General features: G+C 42.7%; 1 protein-coding gene across 1 annotated transcript in view; it reads right to left on the reverse strand.

The window, feature by feature from the left end:
* The window catches only part of LOC100679777, a 90,633-nt gene extending 69,693 nt beyond the window's left edge, over positions 1-20,940 (reverse strand). The window contains exon 1 of the mRNA XM_003423949.4: positions 20,595-20,940. Coding sequence (XP_003423997.1) covers positions 20,595-20,682 — 88 coding nt within the window. The 5' untranslated portion in view covers positions 20,683-20,940. The remainder of the gene's footprint in view (positions 1-20,594) is intronic.
* Positions 20,941-25,536: the final 4,596 nt, after the last annotated feature.

The following is a 25,536-nucleotide window of genomic DNA, read 5'->3' on the forward strand; positions in this document are numbered from 1 at the left end:
ACACCTCCAGTAGGTATAAATAACGCGAGGCTTTTTACCCGCACGATGACTCTCAAGCATCGTATTTGTCGACCTTTGAAGAAAAGTGAAAAGCGTGTAAACTCGATTGTAGCCTGACAGTCATTCGACCGGACAAAAAAGCACGGCCTCGAAGGTGGGAGTGCATTATCGTGTGTATTGTTTAGATACGCTCCCTGACTCGGTGAAAAGCGACTTTTCTCGTCATCACCTGTCATTCGACGCCTTGACGTTTTCCTCATTCATGGCATAGTTTTCGGTGTAAGCACGTAGCTTGGGAAATCGGCGGGAAGAAATAGTCGGCAAAAACTGAAGAAAGTGTACGTATTTTCTGTATTTTTGTGAATGACAACGGCGCATGTCGAAACACTCTTGATCCACCACAACAAAGCTATGCTCATACCGGAGCGATATAAAGCAAAGGATAAGCAAAAGAAATCGTAATTCAAACTTAATTGCCGTTAATTCTTTCAAAACGACGCTGCATAACACCTACAACGCCTCGTTGCGAGCACCTTCGTAAATCTCTCTCCTTAGCGCATACACTTCTTAACACTAGCTCGTTCGCTCACAGCATGACCCCGTGAATGTATAGCAGCAGCAGTACAACGGCCAAATTGGAGTCCGGAAAAAATCGAGGCCCATTAAAGTCGCGCCGGCGCGAGGTTTATGGTGCGCATTCTTGAAAAAGCGCGCGGCGCACCCGACACACAGCGTCTAATGACTAATTACTCGTTTATTAAGAGCTTCGACGGCTCGGGACGGTTTTTTCGACGCCGGAATGCGCAGATGAGTTTTTTGTCAAGTGCCAGAATAATCGGCGCTTTTTTTCATTTCGTCCGCGAGCCTTTCGCTTTGGATGCTGCAAGGGATTAGAGTACGGAATATGGGAATTCGCGTTTTTTCGCGAGAGCCAAGTGTCGAATTGAGCAATTTTCCACGCTTTTAGCGAATGGCGAAGGTCTGAGCCATTATTTTGAATAGTTTTCGTTAATTAAAGTCCGATAGGAAATGACTTTACAAATTGCCGAGAGGTGTCGAGTTCCCATGCTTTTTGTCGTGGGCTATTAATATAGTTGCATTCGTGCAAGGGATTTGCCAACCGCTTTGCGCATTCTCACATGTGTTTTTTTTTTTCATCTGCGTTCTCTTCGAAAGTCTAAAATTATAAAATATTTATACAACAACCATCAAAGCTAAGCAATAAAAGTGCAGATTTTATTAATTCATGAAATTTCCAACTAATAGAATTACTTTTTTCCCATCGGGGAAATCATGCATTATTGAACGACGAGAAAGCCAGCAGCAACTTCTCTCAGCGTCGAGACGAACGGAAACGCGCCACTTACTAAATAAAATTGGACTGTTACACGGCTTTGATAAGCATCATTTATCTCTTTGGCTTTTCTGGAGCTCGCGAAAAGAGCGCCAATCAATTTCAGCCCAATCAGGGTTAACTTCCACTTGGAAATTCGCCGCGCATGGCGAACTTGTTTCCGCGTGTGGAGTCAACGATATACCGATCGGGTTTTTGCTTCGGCCAACGATGGATTTCGTGAAAATCGGATTGTAGCGCTATCGCGCCGTGGAAAACCTGTTTTTCGCCACGGCGACGTTTGGCAAAGTTCGGATCTGATTGCCGTAGCGGCCCATTATTGCGCCGTGTAGGGTACTTGAATTACTGGTTTTTCATAAGCTCATATTTCCATTGTATATTGATCCTGCGATTGGCTGCTGCCGATTTTCTCACTCCACTTCCTTTGGCTCTGCTTCTAATGATAAGAAATTCAATGATGCCCTAAGAGGATTATTCTTTAAAGAGCCGATAAACAAAGATAAAGTCGAGCAACCAGTTTTATCATTATTGGTTCCAACAACAAAATTTTGCAATAGCTCCCCCGCGCACTAACTCGACACGACGAAACAATGGAAAGTCCTAGTCCGCTCAGGCTTTTATCGCATTAGCGATGCTGCAGTCGACGAGAGCGGGAGAGAAGGTGCGAATTCGTTGGATGCCGCTATTGTCTTTTGTTCTCGAGATGCTGCTGCATGACCCAGTGTGCCGTGCGGCGTATCGCATAGGCGAGACGAGCGATACACGATCTGCCGTGTGGAGTATAGGCTTGCAAAATATCCATTTTTCGAAGGATGATGATTTGTGTCTTCTGCGTGTGCGGCTCTTTCGTGCTCGCGCGGAGTCATCTAGATATTTCACCGTTGCGCAACATCCAGAGAGTGAGCGGGTTGTGTTTCGTGAGACGCGGCTTCGATCCTAATGGGTGTGCTTCCAAGACTTTGATCGATAGATTGTTTGCGAAAACGTCGAGAGGCCCTAACGGATTAACGCGGTAATGACGCTCGATTAGGGATAAACGGCTCCATGAAAATCACTCAAAATTCCCCCCGACGTTGCGAGCAAGATGTCGAACTCTACTAAACATTCCATTACGAAAATCCTCGCGCTCGACATTTAAATTACAAACCGTCCCAATTACCCGCGCTCTAAATCAGCGCCACATCGCGTTACGATATTGTTGTCGCATACCGGCCCCATTGTTACGGCAACCGCTCAACTCAAGCGTGAGAAATAACCCCTTCTTACTCACCGCATCGAGCTGTTCTCTCGAAAATCCGCGATGCGTGCGCTCATTAACCGCGAGTGTATAAAGCCGGCATTAAAACAAGCTTGCGACATTGGAGTGCTGGCTTTACAGTTGATACGGCGAAATTATTTATCGACTCTATGCGCGGTGTATAGTGTAATAACATTGTCGGCCGAGAGGCTGTAAACGCCAAATTCACGCCGGAGAACGTTATGCTGTGCTGCTACCCGCTGCTGCTGCTTGCAATGAATCTATTATTTTCTTGAGGCTACAGAGAGCGAGCTCTCCTACTGGGTGTGAATAACGATGCGGTTTATGAAGCAGTGCGCGGCCGTTTTTTCGAAACGTTGGATTTTAGAGTAGAGATAAATATTTATCGAGCAGAGCGTAAATAAGTTTGCATTGGGCGAAAGTACCCGAGCTGGTTGTATGTACAGACTCGCGAACAATGAGCTATACCTTGATTTTAAATTCCTCATATTATACGGGGAAAATAGCCGAGCGAATATTTTAATTGGCTCCCGTCCTCCCGCAAAAATAACGACTTGCCTAAACTATACCACCTGTGTGATACTGTATTCTTGAGACTGGGCGCTCGTTCAAGCAGACAATCTAATGAGAGTCGAAGCGAAGCAGGTGCAGTGTTTATAGGTTGCACGCACTTTCTTAAAAGTGAAATTCGATTTATTTGCAATTAAAATCGATTTAGGCCCGCCCGATTGTTTTACGATTTCACTCATCGATTATCACAGTAGCCAACTCGCGGTTTCGCTATCTAAAGCCGTGGACAATATCGAGGCACGCGCCAGCGATTATTCGATAGGCCGTGAAACGATTTGACAGTGGCAGTGAAGATGAAATTGAAAAGTAGTTATCTAACATGTTGTTTGTTTCTTAAAAATATCCGAAAATTCGGACAACAAAAACAATCAGCGATACACGTTTCACTGTGTACTATCGTGAGCATAAAGCACCCCGAGCTCACTTTCTCTATAGGAAAGTCGATCTCGATCCCGTTTTTTTCCGTTAACCCTCCAGGTAAATCACCCACTCGCTTTTTTCTCGATAAAACAGCACAGCGAAAGAGATAAGCAACTTTGCAGGGCCGAGCGGACATCAGCGCGGAAGTCGCTCCTTATCTCTCCCGTGTTTACAAGCTCGCACTTTCCAGGCGCGAAATGGGGTCTTATCAAAGTTGGCCCGATAAGCCAGGTAGGAATAATTGGACGGAATGCGTGAGATTGATTAGGCCGGCTATGGTGATTTTCGCGCGGCGACAAACGCGATTCTAAATACGGATAAATAAACATTAGCAACAGGTGTGCCTACGCGGGAATTCATTCCACGGCTGACGTTGAAAAATACAACGATTAGACGAATCTGGTTTTCGAGTGAGAGATCTGCGGGCGGTACGACTCGGCGAGTTTAAGTGATTTGCCAGCTGACAGATAAGTAATGAGATTAAATTAATTATTGAAACGCAGTCGATGAAAGCTTCGAAGCATAGCGAATAGTCACCGTACTTTTGTGCGAATATAGGAAAATACATATGCATACACTTAACGAGCATGTGAATGATTCATATCAATAAAAGCTCGTCTCGTTAACTAGAAGTTAAGAATTCAAAACAGTAGCTGCTTCGGATGTTTCATTGCCATCATCGAGACATGCGTGCAGGCTAATAATACCGCAAACGTAACAAAATGATTTACTCATGCTGGTTAATCACGTTTGATCAGAAATCAAAGCAGCCATTGTATGTTAATAACCGAAATATCTCAAGGAAAACAACAGCTTCCATAATTATGTACACGTTCTTGTATTCAAATACTACGATTCTAATTTCCAGTGTTATTTCAAAAATACGATGACATCAAACAAGCCATTGTATGAAACCCCTCGCAACCTACAACCTTCTCTAAGACATCTCGTGAAAAGTTCAGCCTCGCCTCAATGTCAGACGGTGGGCTGCTAAAAATCTCTACACAAGCCGATGTACCGCGAAGGCAACTGCGGCTTGTATCTTGTCGCGTCGGTGCAGCGGCCGAGTGAAAGAGAGTGAAATGTTTATGCGACCCAGATAACTTTGAGTCTGCGGCACGTGACGGCAGCGGTTTTCGGTATCTGCTTTACACCTCGCGGTGCTTTGCGCGGATTTATGGGGATATACGATGGTTTTCTATGGGGTGATGTTATTGTAGGACAATGGGAAGGCATACATTTTCAATTCTGGTTAAAACGTTAAAGAAAACCAGTTAGATGGATAGACAGTTAAAGAAAGAATATTAGTTGTAAGTATAAAGAGGTGAATGTGGTAAGACGCGATTAATAAATGTTGGCACGATTTCCAAATTTTTATTCTCACTGTGATAACTGGCACATTGTGTTTCTCCGCTAACCTTTTTTTCTAATCTGGTTTCAAAATGAAAGGTTTCAAAATAACTAGATTACTAAAACATACGTGAACCACACATCCGATGCGTTTCGCAAGGACCGTGCAAAATTCGTAACGAGCAAAAGGAAATATAATATAATAAAGCAGAAAGGGTAACTGATACGCGTGCGAAATCGCAGCATGAATCATGTGAAAGGTGCGCACGCATTTGGATGGAAAATTTTTGCACTGAAAAAACTTAATTTGCTACACCAAAAGTGTGGATTGAATTGAAATGAATGCGCCATTATACTTTGTTTTCGAAACGAGCTCATGAAGAGATACAAGGACGTTCAACATATAGCTATGCACAGTATAAATCGAAACAAATCAATTCATAGTTACCCCTATTCAAAGCAACATCTCAAATCCGAAAATGTCCTTCCCACACCTGATCACAGCGGTCGATCCCAAAGCGACAGATCTCGTTAGAATCCAGCTGTGCGATCGCTTATACCCACGCACACCTTTGCTCTAAATACAGTCGCTCTCGTCTCGTGCGTTTTACCTACAAACCGGAGGCCCCGGATACACGTGAGCCGCGTCACGTGCAGGACAACCGGCCGAGTCCTGCACACGCTTGCGAGCACGTGAATTGTAATATCGAGAGCGACTCCTTCTCCCTCCGTCTGCCTTTCTTTTCGTTCACGTGCTGCGCTGCTGTGCGCCGAGAGCGCAAACACACATTGTTTACAACGTTCTCGACTGCGAGGCTGGAGCGTGTCAGTGAACTCCGCGAGTACGATATGATAATTATTGAAAAAATAAGGCTTCCTCGATTCTTTTCAGCGTAAAATTTTCGTTCACTCCTCGCAGGATTTAGTTGGTCGTATAATAATAATTATGTAAGAGCGTTCGAGAGGTTTTGCAATATTTATGGTGAAAATGCCATATTGGAGAGCACGAGTGCGTATAGTAACTCGTGGTGAAAAGAGGAATTTTTATAATGCAGTCCGCTCGACATAACTATGCAATACATAATGACTTATATATGAAACAATGTTTAATAGACTCCGAAGTTCTCGATGTGTCGTAAAAGAATTTTAAAACACCTTACCTTATAATAACTTAATAATGAATTTTTACAGCGGCTTAAGAATTTCTAGCCTCCTATATGGTTTGCTGCATACTTAAAATTTCCTCCAAAGCATTTCCCTAGCGAAGGTAATCCACATACAACACGAAATCCTTTCAGAAACTCAGGAATGCCCATATCCATTGTCTCAATCGGATCAACACCTTCGAAATTAACCAACAACCGCTAAACGATTACAATACGAGCCCCCAAAAGCGTCGTCGCAACAAACCGCGGAAAATTCAATCTCAGCACGCGATATAAAAGCCCCCCACCTCATACGTCTCGCCTTTCGCACACGCGCGCGGGCGCAAGTTCATGTGAGCACGTGTGCACGTGTACGCAGTCTGTGCACACGTATGCATGCAGTGGCGCATTGTTTATGGGTCGCGGCTAATTGCGTTGTATATTGGCGTGCGCTGAGGGAAAAGTTTTTTCCATGTCAAAATTATTTATCGACCGCCACGTTTCTTTCTCTCATCTCGCGCGATGATGAAACTCTGTGTGTGTGTGTGTGTATGCTATATGCGTGTGTGAGTCTGTTGATGGATAAGGGTGTGTTTTGTTTGACGCTGTCGCGTTTGAGAGCTATTGTGAAACGCGGCGGAGATTGCGGGAGAGAGATACGGAGGAATTTTTAGGTTTGAGCGACTGATAGTTTGATCCTTATCACCGGATCTTTTAGCCGGAGTTTTTAGGTCGAGGATTGACAGTACGCTGGTGCGTAGAATGTATTGTGATGACAAATTGAGAGAAATCGATTTGGCTATCGTAAGCGTATGAGGAATATTTTTGCGAGAGTTTCAGTTCTAGAGATGTTTAGGAATGTTAGTAAATAAACGCAACTTTATTATGATAAACAATGTTAGAATTGAAATTTATTCCCCAATCCGTAGAAAAGCACTTGCCAATTGAAATTCTCTCATTAGGATACAATTTATAAACTCTGCACGCAAGCGTTAATGACTCGACACTTAAGCTCACGGCATTAGCAGAGAATGTTTCTTAACGGAGAACTTGAATTTTTACCTCAGCCTCTGCAAAATGAAAACTAGAGTCATGCACATAAACTTTTGTCATTATTATCTGCCCGTAAATCGTTAGATCAAAGTCTATCGCATAGCGTCGAGGCGATTTGTTCCTACGCATACGAGCGAAATCGTTACGGAGCCCTACAAGGCCAATCGAATCGTGCACAGGTATGCAATAATTTTCGTTTTCATGAGAAATGTCCATTAGATCTATTTCCTCTGTAGCTGGAACGAAAAATTGATTGTTGTAGTCAGCTCGGAGTTTGTACACTCTCTTACGTTGCGCCGATTTGGCAAGATCGACTTGATTGGAACAAAAATATCACTTTTGAATAACACTTCTATACAAATCATTGCCATAATTGAGTCAACTAAGAGCAGAAATTTGAATGCATCACGGTTGACGAGGTGTCGAGTTTCAGTGGCAAGCCGCTGCGGACGTCGCTCGATAAAATGAGAATGACGTTATCGCATCGACACAGATACAGACCTGCACAAGCATTAACATACGATACCTATAAGTAGCCTGTGCCTTTCATCGAATCGACTTAATTATTCAAAATTAAAATACCATAATTGCATTAGCACAATGCGCGGATTAGGCTGCAACTAAACGCTGAACGAAAAAAACTCGTTCCTTTAAAAATATCCTTTCCACTTTTCCGTTTCAAAACACCCTCGGCGCAACGCGCACTTAGCACAAAGATCCTTGGGCCAGTCTGCGCATAGCGATACGTATAATTTTCAAAGTCCAAACCTCCACGAGTTCACCTCGCTCAGAGCTAAATTAAAGGACCGCATCGGCGCTCGCCGAGTAAAAGTAAAACTCGCGGCCATGCGCGCAGTTCTGAAATAAAAGCGCGAATTGTTGCGGGTTCGTTAAAAAGTGTAGTGGCCCCGGCGGCGGCGAAAAAAACCGGGGGTAACAGTAGCTGCAATTTCGAGGCGTATGTATGAGTCCGATTCCTAATTAGTCGGATAATAGGGATAATGGTAGCCAGTGGTTTCGAAGCGGATGCTATGTGTATTTGTAAGTGTGTGTGTGTGTATCCGGGGGACAGTTTTCCGATTGTTTTAGGGTGTACAAATCAGCGCATGGGTGGAATTTTAATCACCGATTTTTAGGCAGTACACACGGTTTTAATCCACGACGCTGACCCGATGAAATTGCGCCGAGCTTTTTACAGAGCTGTTAAGTGGTGATGCAAGGTTATAACGGCCGGAATAAATGCGCGCTATTAATCACTTTAATTGATATTCGCAATCCATCAGTAGGCGCAAATTAGTTTCTTCCTTTAATATTAAATACTCGCGTAAAAGTTTTAGCGCCGAATTAATTAAGCCGTGTAATGAAATTGGTCAAGATCGGCGGAACGCAGCATCAATCACCGTAGTGTTAAAAATTCATTAATTACGGCGCTTCTGAAGAGTACAGCCAAAATTGCTCAATTCACGCTTACTCTCGCAGAAACTGCTCGACTGATCTAACGATCCTCAGTAGCTTACCTGGAACAGAGAGAAAATAAAATGCTCGTTACTGTTACTGCAATCACAGATATCGAATATTAGTTCCTAATCATACATCCCAATAATTATCTCGCAGTGTTGCAAACCCTCACATCCCCGCATTTACACCCAGACTTTAATCAAGCCTCGCTACACACGGAGATAAATTCTCACATCTAAACCCCCCCCCCCCCCTCATACTCTCTTATTATACCCCTGGCTAAAGTGTAGCAGGCGGCGTTTTGAAATCGATCAAAAGCGTGTGTGTCTGCATGGCGGTCACGTGCTACCTTCACCAAAGGAGTGCCGGTGCGCAAGAAAGTATCTCCGCATCGGTCTATAAGCACTTGCCCATAGAGGTTTTGCATATGTTGTAGTCGATGTAGAACCAAGTCGGCGACAAAATTGTACAAATGATCGGTACGCCGATCGACAGGGTGAACATCGACAGGTTCAGTGGACATTGAAAAATCGGCATATAAATAATCGCGTGGACAGGCTACAAGTTTATCGGGACCATGACGACATTTCACAGGAAAATTGCGCAATCCTCCGCACAATTAGAGGAAAAATAAGTGTCCCTATACGGTAGCGCCAGAGATGCAAATGCACCCACGTATGGACCCCCGTAAACATCACCTATACTCATAATCGAGCCTATGATCGTGTCTTGGATAGGATCGTACCGAATCTAAATGCTCGTGATATAGCGTAATTTACGCGCGACATTAGGCTGTAAATAACCGCCCGCCGTTATGATATGGCGTCTGGTCGGTGACGACAAGTTAATTGACTGCTTCGTTACGGGTATGACAAAAAGTAAGGGCTGGCGTCTGTTCTATTCTGATGGGGAGTAAACAACAGGCGTAACGAGGTCGTCGTCGGCGTTAATGAGCGTTGATAATGGGCGATGGCGCCACTGAAAAAAAAAGAATTTTTTTGGAATTTCAAGGTAAACTTCAGATACTTCTAATAGTTACAAAAGAAAATACAATTATCGCGATTTTTTTATTGCGCAAATGTGGCCAGTCGAAAAAAGTTATAAAGAGACATCCAGTTATAAATCTAGTGGCAAACTCGTGGAATATTTTCTTCGCGCGATAGTATAGTTATACAGGCCGTTTAGCCTTAATGAATTCATTCTACAATCGAGCTATCGCAGTTAATTATTGTAGAAATGCGGAAACGAGGTATCGGTACACGCACGTGTGGAAAAGCAAGGAAAAATCTTATCTCGATTAACGGTTCACGTGGTATACATATGCAAACGTCTAAAACAACGTAGGTTTTATTGAAAATCCGAATCATTTACACTTTAGGAATCGCAGCCTTTATTGAAAACGTATCGGAACGTTGTTTATCGAACTGGACGACTTACTTTGATCGACACTTATCTTTATCTTCCTGATTTATTGGAAAATGTGTCAGTACCGCAATACGGCTCATTTGTGATGCAAATTTACAGACATTCTTACGCCGTTGTGTTAAAAAATTACGTACATGTTGTTCGCGCGAACAAAGCCGACGGATACGATCGCGGCAACAACAGCAACATAGAGCGAAACCACGCGGGGAGATATAAGACATCTGAAATTTGCGTCTCATATTGCTGAAATTTTGCGAATATAATTACCCGAACTCGTAAATTATTCTTAAAAGCCTTTGTGCGGCCCGCGTAAAACCGAAGCACTTTAGTAGTTCATAAATTACGCCGTAAAATTTCAGTACGAAATTGCCCGCGCCTAAACGCACCGCAATTTCGCTCTCTCTCAATTACACTGCTTCGTAGTTTTTCGGATTGTGCAAACCCTTCGCCATCTTTGGCGAGAGAAAAAAACTCGCCGTATATTTCCATGTATAACCTCTTGACTGGTTCACCCCTTAATGAACTTCATATCCCTAGGCCAATTAATTCCTCCAAAACGCGGAAACGAGCTATAAGTAAGCAATAATACCAAACTCGAGCCTCCCGAAAAAAATGCACGAGACGCATTGCCAAACACACGGAAAGAATATAGAGAAAAATAGCCCGAGGATAGACGAATAATTGGGTCTGCCGCCAAAGAATGTCGGGCGACGAAAGAAACGCGTGTACATAGGAACCGGTGAGAAGTGCCCTAAAAGGCACGATAAATCATGTCGGTGTGTGTACTCGACAATGTTGATTGCGCTGAAAATCTTGCGCACGGGCCGGTCAGCTCTCTGAAAGCCCGAAACTGCGATCGAGAGAGTTAATATGTTGGCGGTTTTCAACGGGGGGACGTTTGGGAAAAGGCGATTGACGCTTTTAATGAAAACATTCCACGGGTTACGTTGCTGCTGTGCCGATGTGGTTGTAAGTGAAAATCGTGCGAATCTATTAGCTCGTTGAATATTGGATATTTAAATGAGTTGGATATAAAACAGTGGAAACAGACGAGCGTGTTCAGACGAGTGTTTTCTGGAAAAGTGCTTGTTTTCGCTTAAGATAAGCGTGCGTATAACGACAGATTATTGATTAACGAAATAATGTTTTAATTTATTAATTAAAATTCCAAAAAGAGCATGGAATAATTCTAGGCAATTTAATTCCCGTTAGCCAAACTTAGTCCCGCAGCTTTTTCCATAAGCACTCTAACCTAAACACAGTGCTGGAAATCACATAAAGATGACAGAATAAGTCGATCGAGAGAGTAGCTACCACCTAGGGAGAAGCTCCCGTTGACTCACGCTGCTTTCATTGGTGAAAACTCGTAGTGGACGTAAGCACTCCGCGGGAAAGCTAGTGTTTGTTGTACGATATTTTATCTTGCAACTGGTAGTTTTATTATCAAACTATATATTTATAATTTTTAGAAATTCGCCAGCTACTTGACATGAATTGTTCTCAAAATCGTATAGGTGCTACATACATGAGGAAATACAATCGCCTTGTGGCTTTATAAATATGGATCTCGCGCAGCTTGAGCTTGTCACCCAGACGCGATTTATAATCCATTTACGATTTGGTAGAGTATTACACTTGAGTTTTAATCGATCGCGTAAAAGAGTCTTTTCACTGACAGAAAATCATGCAGAAAAGTATTTTATAATCTGTGTTTTATTCAATTTCCGTACACAGCGAATAAAATCATGTAAGCCGTCGAGTACTATATTAATTAACACATCCAATTTCTCCCGCAGACACAAAGCAAACAACCCTAATCCAAATAAACAAAGAAAAAAATCACACCAAACACGGTTCAGCGCTCGCTCATTATTGTTAATTTGTTATATCCAGTTTAGCCTGGCTACTTGTAAAATCACGTGGACACGCGCCGCGCAGACCAAAAAACTCCCGGCTCTCGTTATGACATCGCGATATGATGGATTTATGATTTAGCCGCGGCCGCGTATATATTAGGCGCGGGAGCGCGCGAAAAAAGCCGGTAGTCGTTTAGTCGGCCGTTTCGATAATGATTTGTGCATAATACATAATACGTGTGTATATGGATAGACGGGGCTGTGCGCGCGTTGTTAGAAACTTTTATCACCTCCTCCCGCTCTCTGGATCATTATTGAATTTTGTTTTCAGCTATGAATTATTAGGCTGAACGGATTTTTATGCTTGCTGTTCTCTTAATTGGGTCTAATTTGGACGCGGGAATTTAAAAGTTTTCAGAACAAAGTAGTCATAAGATCGGAGTGTGATGGATTTACGACGGTACGGATTTTAACGATGAAAGACACTTTGGAAGAGAAAAAAAGGAAACGCTGACGTCGTTTAAGCTGGCTATTTGGTTAATGATTGGGGCATTGCACGCATTCACATATTCTTTTCGCAAATTATTCTATGTTAATAATTTTACGATCCAAACTTTAAGGTAGTAGGTTATGAGTAATGTACAATAATGGACACAAGCGTATCAAGCGTCATTGTCTGTCAGGTCGGTATGTCTGTATTGCCATAAATTAAATTCACATCCCGACGCCTCGAAGAAAGATCCGAAAAGCCAATCAAACAATTATCACCCGGCGCAACTTTTACAGCCGTCACTCAAAGCTAGCTTTCAATACCCAATCTCCGGCCTGAATCTCTCAATATATAATACACACTGCACACACCCGCCTCACCTCTAACCCACAAAGCATCGACCCACTACTACAATGACTCGCATTATTACACTTTCACTGTCTACACAACATACACACCTCACAGCCTCTCCGGGGGTTGACTTGATAAAAAAGTCGCGCTACCGGCAAAGCCTCTCCTGCACAAAGCGCCGCAGCTAATGACATGCGCCTGGTAGTCCCGTGTACCTGTTGCCAAGACTTGCATAAGTACCTACTCTCGCGCGTAAGCACACGCGTGCCGCATCGCGACTACTCCCGGGAGAAAGAGGCTTTCCGCGCAGCTTTATGGGCATGTACGAGTCGTTAATCGAATTCGCGCTGAGGCACGTGAAATGGAAACCAAACCGCGATCGCGTTTCTGTACACAGCGTCACGAGTAAGAGGAGAGCGGGATTGAGACTAGAGAACGGCGCTGGTTGTACGTGTAGCCTTTGACCTGCAAGGTTGTGGGTTCGAAGAGGAGATTCGTTTTTTTACGGAAAAGTAGCGGCTGAAAGAGTTTTTTTATTCTCTGTTTTTCCCTTTGACAATGGTTTTCGTTATCTGCATGTGCTGCATTTATAGCATAAAAGAGGCTTGTTAAACCGTGTAATGATAATATCATTGTCATATTTATTATGCGGTTATGTCATTAATCATTAAGCTGCACGAGGTCTATTACTATTTTTCTCTCGGAATTTAAAAAGTCCTGCATACCTATGAAGCATTAGTGTTGTATACTGTGGTAAAAACAAGCAAATGTAAAAAGTTTCTCTTATCTGCAGTGATAAGAGCGGTTTCTATTACACTCGATGTTAATAAAAGCAAGAATTAAAAAAATGTTAAACAGTGATATGTCAATTTGCAAATGTAAACATGAATAGTGAGCTATTATTAATTACAGATTTTTTATCAATTTGTATACGCCTTCACGGAACTGCAATAAGAGAATACGATCTGTATTTTCCTCTCTTCGATAATTAAGTATCTGTTTACGCGTGAAATTAAATTTGGGACTGACTACAGTGCCGTGATATTTCTACCATTATATCTATAAACTGATTGTAGAGATTAGTCGGAATCAGGTATTATCGAGTTTTTTGTTGATGAATGAACGAAAGCCTTCGGTATTTAAATTAAATAAAGGTAGCTCGATTATTGTTAAATATTTGTTGTGTACTAAAAAATCACCGACAATAATACACCACACTTTTTACGTATCAGTATTGCTAACGCTCCCAATAACCCAAGCTAATTTATACACAGCTCATTATATTCAAATTCAAACCCCACAACAAATGATCTCTCGAATCTTATATAGCCAATTAATTATTCACTAACGACACGACGAGCATCTTTTAAAAACACAATCCCGAAGCCTCTCTCACTTTCAAAATAATACATCATCGCAATGCTCGCGCGATTTTCTCACGAAAAGTCAAGTCGAGCCTCTCTTTTCACACTTTTGTTCGAGCTCGCGCACGCGCTTACACGTACGTAGCGCACAAAATCTCATTATGTTTATTGCGACAGCAGTTGCAGCGAATTCCTCGGCGCACAATGCGACTGATCAAAAGCCTCGGGCTGTATCAGGGTTAAAAGCGTGCGCGCATTGCAATCGAGACGATTATTGATTCGCCCGTCGTGAGGGAAGCGTATCAGTGTCAATGACGCCAGATGTGCTTTTGCTCAACGATGCCTCTCTCTCTCACTCTATTTTAGCTCGTATGTGAGCAGACTTTTGCTGATTCTGAGTGAGTGGGTTGTTTGATGCGATTAGGAAACTGCTATAGGACGTATGGGTACAGTTTTATAACGTGAAAGTCGGAGTCTTTTTTTGGGATTGCCTTTTTTTGATTATTGCGTGTATTTTTGCACTGAAAAAGTTCGGATCTTGGCCGTTTGGAAAAAATCAAAGTAACCATCGCAAAAAACGTACTTTCTTATGCTTCGCTTTACTAACAGATTTTCCTTGTTATCTGAGCGCCATTAATTACTGGTGAATTTCAAAAGCTCCGGATTAAAAATTCGCTCTTTGAGATTATCATTTTTCTGATGCATGAAAAATCCTCCTACAAATTGGTTAAATTGGTAATTCATTACCCACACACACACACACTCAACTTTCCCTACACACGCGATCGCTATCGATCATAATAACGTTTTAGTTGCTTAATTCTTCTCCGTTACGGCAGATACCTCTGGTTTCCAAATTTACGCGATGAAATAAAATTCACGTAAGTCGAAAAATACGCTTCCCAAACGAAAAAGCGAGCCACATTAGACAGCCGGCGATTTCAAAATGCGAACTTAATAATCAAAACTGCGCCGAGCGCGACATATACGCGCTCAAATTCTCACGCTCGAGTAGAGACTGGCGCAATTACTGTAGTGGGAGAGAGATACGCGGAAAAAGTTAATTGACGTGTATTAAGAGGCTCGAACGCAAAGTTCGCTCGATCTCAGAGAGTACGACCAATCAATGTCAATGGCATCCAACACGCATGTTTTCACAATAGGATTTTTAAATGGAGCAACATAAAAATATGCTCTCTATAGAGTTGCTATGCGCCACCTATCCTTACCACATGTACTAAAGAGCCTGTTTAAGCGGTAAAGAAAGGCCAGTCCAAAATTACGACTGTGTTTAGACAGCCCAATATTCTGAAAACCATGCGAATTGTTTAAATTGATGATAAATCATTTGTTTACAAAAATCCATAATAAAAATCCCACGAACACATACCGTAATAATAATTCATTTCACGCTGCGCAGCGCTCGAACAAGAAAGTTGTAAACTCCATCGGGAAACCCAACAAAAAGCTAAAAGCTTAACGAATGTCAATGTCGATGATTACAGCAGCTATACGCGGCGACAACAAGGCACGAGAGATGAGCGGCGAGTCGCGACTAATTGACAAGCCGACGCGTCGCCGAACCGGCTTCTGCATCAAGAGGTGAGCTCGACGCGCGGCTAAGCGATGCGTCGAGCGATGATGGAAGACTCTCGCCTTTCAGTTTCATCTCGTAGGCGTTGACGCACGGTGTAAATATTTGTGCCTTTATGTTTCTGGATTTCGCAATGTTTATGTTTGAACATGATGCATATCTGTCAGGTAATCTAACGGTCTTAATATTTCGCATAAATCTTCGATACATTGTCAAAGACGTTTCGAAACACTGCGGCAGAAACAAAACCAAGTCCCTAATCAGATTAGCCGCGCAGCTTTTCGGTAAATCCTATCTCAATCCCGTACTGACCAGTAGTATAATGGTACGCTTGCAGGCGAACATAAATGCGCGAGACGTGCTTGCGATTTCGAAATTCATCTCGCGCGTATACGTATGTGCTCAAGATATCGACGATCTCCTCGGAAAACTTCCAATTTCTTTTGCGATCTGGAGAACGAGTGGAATTCGAACTCGGTATGAGTAGGTATATTTGAGATCGATCGAGTTATTTACGAGTCGAAAATTACCTCGACTTTTATCCTGATTAAAAGCCTCTAGCTATACTATGAATATCTGAAAGATTTTCTTCTTTATTGTCGATTCACATCGTAGAAGTAAGGGTGTGTAGGTCTGCTTCGTGAAAATATTTATTGTCTTCTATAATAAAGGACTAATTGGATGTTTCCACGGATCAGATACGCAGACATGTGTGCGCGTTTGTAACGATTTGCCGATTTCATGTGTGGAGTGCACGTATCCATGATTTGTATTGATACTCGTGCTCAGATATGCCTATTTCTCGCGGGCGCAGACAATTTCTCGCTGAATTATATTTCGCAAGGTATAGTAGGTTTCGTCACTCGCACGAGCTCCATAATGATTTTGATCGTCGGAATTCGATGCATTTTTGGATACTCAGTAAGTTAAAAAGGAAATTAATAGTACTAACGATATTAGAAAATGGGATCATAACCGTTAAACCGATCCGAAACTTGTATAATCGTTGCGATAAGACGATTAATGACCAATAGCCAACAGGAAATCCTAACAATGATATCCCACTATAAATCACGACATATCTATACCCAGACTTCAAAAAATCGGTATTACTTGCATTATATACACACCAAGTCCCTAAAAATGCCTTGAAAACCCTACTGCCAAATTCGCCGAACTGTCATTCAATCGTTCTGCTAAACGATATCTCAGCCGCGATCTACATTAGCGTTTTTTTTTCGTGTACGCCCGCGATAACAGCTCGCTCTTGCTCATAAAGATCGACTATAACGATTGCAGCGCTCGATATTGAAAGCCGTTCGTTATTACACCATCTATAGCTCGGATATATATTCAGAAGTCTCGCGGAATGTACAGCGATGGTTCCAAAGTTAAAAAAGCGACATAGACATAGACACATACATTATGCTATTTGGCTCAGAATCAATTTCCGCGCCTTACATACGAACAATCGAGCGACTTACATAAAGGATCCCACGACACTCTCTGAAATTAATGAAAGCACAGCGCCACGATTGATTAGTTAGCGCGGAGATAAAATAAAGTTCCAGTTATCGATGCCTTCCCTTTTCCACTGGGTATACGTATGTAGAGACCGGCGCGCAATTATCCGGCGAAGAAATTCGCACGACGTATAACGAGAGTCGCTGACGATTAGTCGGGCTGTGATAGCTCAATAAAAGGGCCGCGGCTAGTTTTTTTCCCTCTGTGCCGATGAAGAAACCACGAAAAAATGTGGTGTGGTTATTGCTTGTCGATCGACGCCGAGAGGTTTTTTTCTTATATCTGGGGATATTTTTTTGATTAGTAAACATGACGTTTCCAACACTTGCAATTAGCCGAGGAAACGCATGTTATTGCCGCTGTCGATCGAGTCGTTAATGCAGAAATACAGTCTTGCAGCGGCACTGGCAATACCCGGCGCAGTCTCGGTGTAATTTCTGTTATTTATTAGTTAAACCGGCTATTAGCAACCAATATTTTCAGACACGCATGTAAACGGACGCAACCTTAGGTAAATATGCACGGTAGCAATTGGAGCTTTGACATTCGCTATTCCACAATAGCAACAATTAAATACCGATTCTCCAGAAGCCATCTCCCAACTGTGATAATGGCCGAGCGCGTTAATAACTGCGGCTATAAAACCGCCTAAAGGTATGTCTCTCTCCTCTCACAGAAAGAAGCCGTCGGCATCGCGCGATCATCGGCGCTCTCGATCCGGCGATTAACCTTCGACGTTCGTCAATCGCTTCTCTCGCTGGAGCAATTAGACGGCGCGAGACAGTCTCGTTAAGCTCTTGCGAGCTGTGGAAGTCTTAATGAGGAATTGGCACCGTTTCGTGTCGAGCCGAGCACTTTTTTTCAGCGCTGGAAAAATGATTGCGCTAGGGAGAGGCATATGAGTTTTGCGACACGATGCTGTCGCGTGTGATTCAGATGTGTGCGACGATCGCAGCAACTGGGTTACGAGACTCTTGTCTTCGAAGTGAAGGGTTGGCCGTTAGAAGTAAAGCCTGTATAGAGGTGATAGTCTCGTAAAGTTATAACTGTTTATGGAATATATTCTTAATTGCGTAAATTGGACCGAAATTTTCTGGCTAACGGTCTAATTTAGAGGCCGCATAAAGATGCTAAGCATAAACTCGAAAGCGGCTATAATTCCGTGTTAATAAAGCGACTCGAGCCTGCAGCTTCAAGTATTATACCATTACGAGCATCCATTTCAGAAGTTTAAATCTAGATTTTCAAACCAAAAAGTGCACACCATCAGCGCAAATTTTTATTACGAACTAAACGTATTAAGCAATTAAGCAGAAAGTTTCTATGTCGAATACAAAATTTCGCGCGCTTTTCTAGAAACCCATCGGAGCGCGAAAAAACCATCATTACCAGCAGAAGATATATCGCTTCCACAGGCTATAACCGGCGATATACAACTTTCTTCAAGCAGCCGCACATTCGCACGATTCCCTCGTGATAAATCGCGAACTTAATTAGCCGAGCGAGCTTACGGCCAAATTACCCGGTGTTACGATGCTTCGTGTCGTCCCTCAAAAATCCATAAAGTTGCACCTACTCTACGAGACCGTATGGGGATAGGTGGTCGCGGAGATGTTTCACTCTCACCGTGAAAAGAGCAAGAGAGCTTTATCAGCCTCAGCATCTGCGCGAAAGAAAGTGTACCACTTTCGCGGCGAATGAAGGTGTTTCCGCGTGAATGCGACGACCGTGCGCGCGACACGTGTATAATCGCTCGAAAGAAACGCAGCGTATCGGCCGGTGCGATCGATCTAGTTTTCTAATCGCGATTTTTTTCTTTCGGGAGGGTCGATCTCTTGAGTTTTTGCTCGATGTGTCTTTATAGCTCGTAATTTATCGGGAGTGCGACGATTTTTAGGCACAAATTGTTTTACCGACGATTACGGTTGATCGTGAATGTGGCATTAAATTAGAAATCTCAGTAAACCGTTGCCGCCGAGAACCCTCTTGATAAATTACAAGTATTTATCTTAAATTAGCAGAGATATTTTGCGCTAACGTCGCCCAATTTGCTTAATTTATCAATCCGACTCTCTAAACTAGGAGCATTTCAACACAACATTTTTTTCAATCTGAAATCACTATCATTAAACCAATCAAAATATTTCGCCGATAGCTATAAGCAACCCACCCACGCCCAGAATCGTACCATGTATAATAATTGAAAATTGACGTGCACGCGAGTAGTCTCATTGTTTACGTAACGGCCGAGAGCACAGGAAACTCATGCGCGAAGGGCTCGGCCTTTTTTCCGTGCCGCTGCATCTTATTATTCCGCGTTCGATCTAGGATAAGCGCCGCGCGCGTTGTGCAAGCCGCGGAGCCGTGAACTTTGTAAGTCATCGCCGAGCAGCAAACTGAATTTTCTCAGTCTCCGTTGGGCTAACATTTTTTTACGCAACGGAAATTTCTTTTGTCGGGATGAAATTAATTCTTGATCGATGTTAATCGTGTGATTGGCATCGGGAAGCATTGGGTTTGGATCGTAATTTGGTTATGGGTTATTGTTTTATAATGATTGGACCGTGGTGGCGGGGGTGAATACTCGGTGTCGTTATTCAAGTGATGAAGCAGAGGTTAAAATGAAGGCATTAATAATTGTATCGATTGGAATGAGTTCGATAACGTTTGTGAGATAGGAGTAATGCGCGATCGTTAATCAGATTATTTTATTTATTACGCTACGTATTTGAATATTTTTTTAATCAATAACCTTTTTCTTCAAACAATTTTTGAAGGTTAACTTAGAATAATTCATTAAAGCGCTGTGAATCTAATGTGTGTTAGTGGAGTTCACCACGGGTTTTTATTAAGCTTATTTGTAGAAAATTGTCCGTATTAGGATTTTTAATAGCGTTAGCTGCGCTGGAAAAATTTAATTATAACTATAGAGATCAGAACTTTGTCCGTCGATAATGAGTTTTTCCTTTTTTTCTGAGCATCGCGTCTGCAATTATAATCCATAAAATCCTTATAAAATAATTTTGATGAGGTAACTCATCAATGAAATTAGGTTAATGATTTTGCGATTGAATCGAAATTATCAACTCTATCCTTCTACTTTTCAATTTGCAACGTGGTAGCAAATAACGAGAACGCTTTTTATTATAAAAATGAATCAAGCCGTAAAATACACAGTTAACTTTTTAATCGTAGCGTTCCACATTTGTAAATTTATCGTTCATCCACCCAACGTTAAATAAATCAATACCTCAGACAGTTAACAAAGTCATAACAAACTTTCATTAAGAAATAAAAAAACTCACCTCAACCCACAAACCACACACTCCGCGATCATCCAAACAAACACAAACAAAAACAACAACAACTCGTAGAGACTCACCTGGCATGAGTCGATCCTGCGGATAACCGGCCACTTGCACCGCCAGAACCAGCGCCACCGCCATCAACTGCACCACCATCATCTTCATGATCACTATGCGTGCGCGTGTGTGTGTGTACGTCTACCACCGCAGAAGAACCAAACCAAAAAATATCCTCAACTTTCTCACTGTCCTCACGCAACAAAAAATAAAAAACACGATCACTTGGTGCGCACACGAACGTAAAACACCGGCAAGGTATATGTGCGGAGAAGGGATAGAGATGCGGAGAGAGAGAACGGAGTAGCGAGCTAGCGCGTGTAGTCGAGGCTGCTGTCGCTGACAGACTGTGCTGCGCCAGTCTGGAGGGCCGGCAGGCACTTTCACTGGTTTTATACCGCGTGCAGCGCCTCTGCCGCAGAGCAGCTACAGGTGGGGAGAGCCGCTGGTATAAGGAGCGTATGAAGGGTCTCCTGCTGATCAGCCGGTGGAGGAGAGATTGTGGGTGGAGGATGAGGCGTCTGGAATTCGGTGCTACGGGCTTGTATATGACCCGATTCCGAGTTTTTGTACGTTTTAACGAACGATACTTCGTTTCTGTTTTTTCCCTGCGCTTTCGTCCGTAATTTGCATGGCTTCATGAGTAAGTCGTACTGAAAGCGATTTCTGAAAGTACGATGTATGCTAAATGGGAAAATATGCTTTCTAAATAACTGTCAAACCGTGAATTATGCGATTTTTTCCCAGCATTGATGTTTATTAATGAACGAACAACTGAGTTATGCTTTGTTATCGTTTCTCGAAATGATAATGAGACGGTTATTTATTAGCGCCGAGTTTTATGTCAATGCTCAGTGATTAAATCGACGAACAAAAAAAAGCCAATAAGCATCAACGAGTTAATCTACGAGTGGCCTCTGGATTAATCGAATAGCGATCAAATTTTCCTCGCATTCGCTAAATCCCAAAATCGCGCTCGTGCCATACGAACGAAACGGCATTCCTCGATACTATGCGTTGATCGCGGCTGATTTATCGCGTCGAGCGAGTACGTCTTCGACGGCCGAGAATATGACGTACGACGTGCGAGTGCGCGCTGCAGGCTGGTCAGGAAACGACGGCTCTCTGTTTATGGCGAAAACCGCATTGTTCGCGCGGCCACGCGCGCACTTGACAGATTTTCTTCTTGGGTAAGATCGGCTGCGATGTGAAAAAGGACTGGTCCCCGTGTGCCTTGTCGCGCGCTGTGTGTACGTATACACGTGTGGTAGCTTCTGTTGCAATTTTATGCTTATAAGCGTGTGTATGGTGATTCCGCGCTGAAAACACGGAGCTCACTCGCGTACGTGATTTGGAGGAACGAGTAGTCGTGAATCAGAGAAACGTCGGTTGTCCGGTTTCTTCTTTTCTTTATAAAACTCGATGTGTCTTTTCAGTACGTGTCGCATAAATTTATCAGCCGGAGCTGTCCGTCATCGTCTTTCAAATCGAATGATTAATAGCGTGCTCCTCGAGTGATAGAAACGAGAACGTTATTTTCACACTTCCTTGCGTTGCACAGTCCCATTAACGAAAAATTTACTATTATCCCACCGGCTTGCATAACCAGGGCCGATCCAAAAAGAAAACCAAGCCGAATTTTTACCGACTCTCTCGATTTCGTGCAGAACGACATCATCGCTCTAGTGCAGCCAGTCGATCCGAGTCCCGGATTAGCCGTGAATTATGGCGAGCTCGCACGCGGCGGCCACGAAAAATTGTCACGGGGGCCAGTGTTATGCGCTTTCACCAGTTCGCGTGTCGCTGGAAAATAAAATGCTTATCGGAATTTCAAAATTCCGTATCGCGAAAGTCGACAATAGAAGAGCTAGCTCGAAACATTATTATACTCGCTCCTCGTGTGTCGAAACTGCAGTGATGAGAGAATAAAAAAGTATATACTTCGCTTTTGAAAGCACTAATCATTGTAGCAGGCGGCCGGCGGTAACGCCTTGCGGCTTGCGATCTTCCGCGTTCCTGCTGCATTGTATTCGAAAATCGCTCAATCAAATCGCTTCCGAGCGAACTTTCGGTTAATTGCATGGAAATATTCATGATGTACTGTGCGCAGCGCATAATCGCGCGCCGCGATCATCGCTCCGATTCCTCCTGCTGGGCTTTCGAAAGGCATGGCTGTGTATTGTGGCGCCTTTTGTGCAGCTGATGGCGTTGCCCAACTCTGGGTTTATATATACGAACGCTGTATACATATTGTGCTTTAAATTCATTCTGGCTGTTTCGAGATCGAATCAAAAGGATTTTGTGTTTTCTATGTTATAAGCGTGCGATATTTTTCTACGTGGAATATCGATACTTAATGTCTCGGTGGGCTACGTTATTTTCTCGCCGTAGCGCTGATAATCGCTGAGGCAATGCGCTCATCATGCGCGCATTAAAGTCGAAAAGAGATTGGTTGCGCGGAGCATCGAATCAAACGGGATGATACAAGGCGCATCAGGCGCATTAATGACGGACTTTTGACGCTCCATTAATACGCTGAGAGGCCTATCCAATAAGGCTGAACTGCTTTATGTAATGGTGAGATAATATGTCATTGATACGGCCACGTTTGGTAACGAATGGGTTCTTTGAATTCCGATTGATCCAGTGACGACGGAGAGATGAAACGATTGTCATAACGATTTCGATCCATTTCTTTCCTTTTTTTTATTTGAAAATGTTAAATACCTTACATAAAACAGCTCTATAGATATATATAATTATCGTCACACTTTTTTGGTAATTTACCTCACGCATTTCGCTCCAAGATCCCAAGAAAAAAGTCGATCGCGCGCGTTATTGCTCAAAAACCATCAATTTTTCACATCCAGCCCATTGCGAATTCAAGAAATCGCCAAGCCGCTCGTATACACGGCGAGGAAAATTCCGCAATTAATTTTCAAAACATCGTATTGCTTTTATTACTACGCGCCAAGTAATCTCTCGTCAAATCGTCACCATAAATCTCCAATATTATGTACATCCTACATCCGAGCTAAAAAAGAACAGCTTATTGCGCTAGTTACACGTATTTTTTAACAGATATCTCCGAAAGAAAAGTATAGCGATATATAGGTCAGCAGAGAGTCAGCAGTGGAAAACACCTCGTGTCGAGCTAATGACAGCGCGCTCGCGTATTAATGGCCCGTAGCTGAGGCGTTTAACGACTTACAAGTGCCCCCATGAATCGCGAGCGCAAAAATTCTTCCGACGAATTCTTCGTCGTGTCGCGACGGTTTTTTTTCTAAGCAGAGCTAGATATTATTTATGGGCTACACACAGGGTTTTTCCATTGTTTCGCGAGTGGACATGTCACGTCGAGTGAACACAGCAGTGTCCACAATGTCTTCTAGCAACAATAAAATACGGATCAAGACCGAATAAGCAAGCGATAATCCAATCTTTTATTTCATTAAGAGCCTTATCTTAGAATAAATTGTATCACATTCAATCCTCTCAATTAAAACTCAATCAGTCGAAATTGATTTCCACTATTAATATTAACACCGCAAAGGTCATACCCAATGAGAAAAATATCTAAAACAGCACGAAGCCATAATCAAATCAATGACCTATGAAAGTCCTCTGGTATTAGATCAATTAGTGCTCCGTAAAGCCGCATTGGCCCTCCAACAAACGATCCTCATGACGAATGTCCTGGAATTTTGATTTTCCTTGCACACGCGAGTAAACAGGAGCAGCCGCGCGCAATCGTTGTGTAATTTTGTTGGCGCGTGCGAACCGTATAATTGCCGTCGCGTGTAATTGGTTCATTTATAATATGCATCGCGCAAAGCAGAGGGAGAGAGTACTTAGAGCCGCGGAGAATACAGTTGGGCAAACGGACGGATGGATCGGCGTAGTGAATGGTCCTTTATGCGCCTCGGTGTGATGACGGAAATCGAGCGAGAGATTGGGCAAATTTGCTGGATTTTTGCGGTCTTGCGGTCTCTGAACGGATCGTGAGCTGAATCGCAACGGGCTCTTTGTGTTGTCTCGTGAAAAAGATAGTACGACGCGAATTTTTTCATGAAATTTGTGAAACCTTTTTTTTTTGGTTTTGGAAAAAACGCGAGAGGCAGCAAGGAAGTCCAAACTCGTCTCATAAACCAGCCGCACGTGGATGGTAATTCATAGGAACAGTTTGACGACGGTATAACGGCCATGACGATGTGAGCACTTTATTGTATGTATTCATTATAAAACCCCGATATATTTTAGAAAATATTATTCAACTACAACTCATGAAATATGTAGTTCATTATTCTCCAGCCAGTTATCTCTAAATAACTGAATTTTCAATCGATACGCGTTCTTGGAAGCTTTTCAACATACATCTCAAGGTCTCTATTATCCCTGGCTACGTGGCATTAGCACAACCCTAAATAAGGCTTTCCGATGTGATTATTATCCACGTTGTCATTACAACAATGTTTTTTTCAAAAGTACATTTGAATAAACATAGAAATTTAGTTGATCTAATAAAAGTCACTCCAATGATCTTGACAAATAATTATTAATAATAATTGCTCCACGGCTCCAGCGGAAGTGTCGAAATCTGTGGACTTCGATATTTGAACTAGCTCCCATATTTATTTCGTACTTTTACGTTAGTCTTGAGCCGTAAGATCATTAACGAGGATATTTTGCAACCGCGGCTTCGGCTCTCGAGGCACACTTAACCCTGAACTTATTTATCCGTAGGCTAAAAATGACGTTTCGAGTTTATTTGATACTCTTATACCACGGACAATTTTAATAGAAAATAAACAAAATCATGGCGTTTTATTGTATATCGTACAAATTACGTTTCACAACAGGATGCATTGTAGTCGAGTTTGTGGGACTTACGTAAAAGCAGTCGAGTTATAAATAACAAAAGTCGCATTAACAAAAGCATCTGCTCACAGCGGGTGGCTGAAA

This window comes from Nasonia vitripennis, chromosome 1 (genome assembly GCF_009193385.2).
Source record: "Nasonia vitripennis strain AsymCx chromosome 1, Nvit_psr_1.1, whole genome shotgun sequence".
NCBI classification, from domain to species: Eukaryota; Metazoa; Arthropoda; class Insecta; order Hymenoptera; family Pteromalidae; genus Nasonia; species Nasonia vitripennis.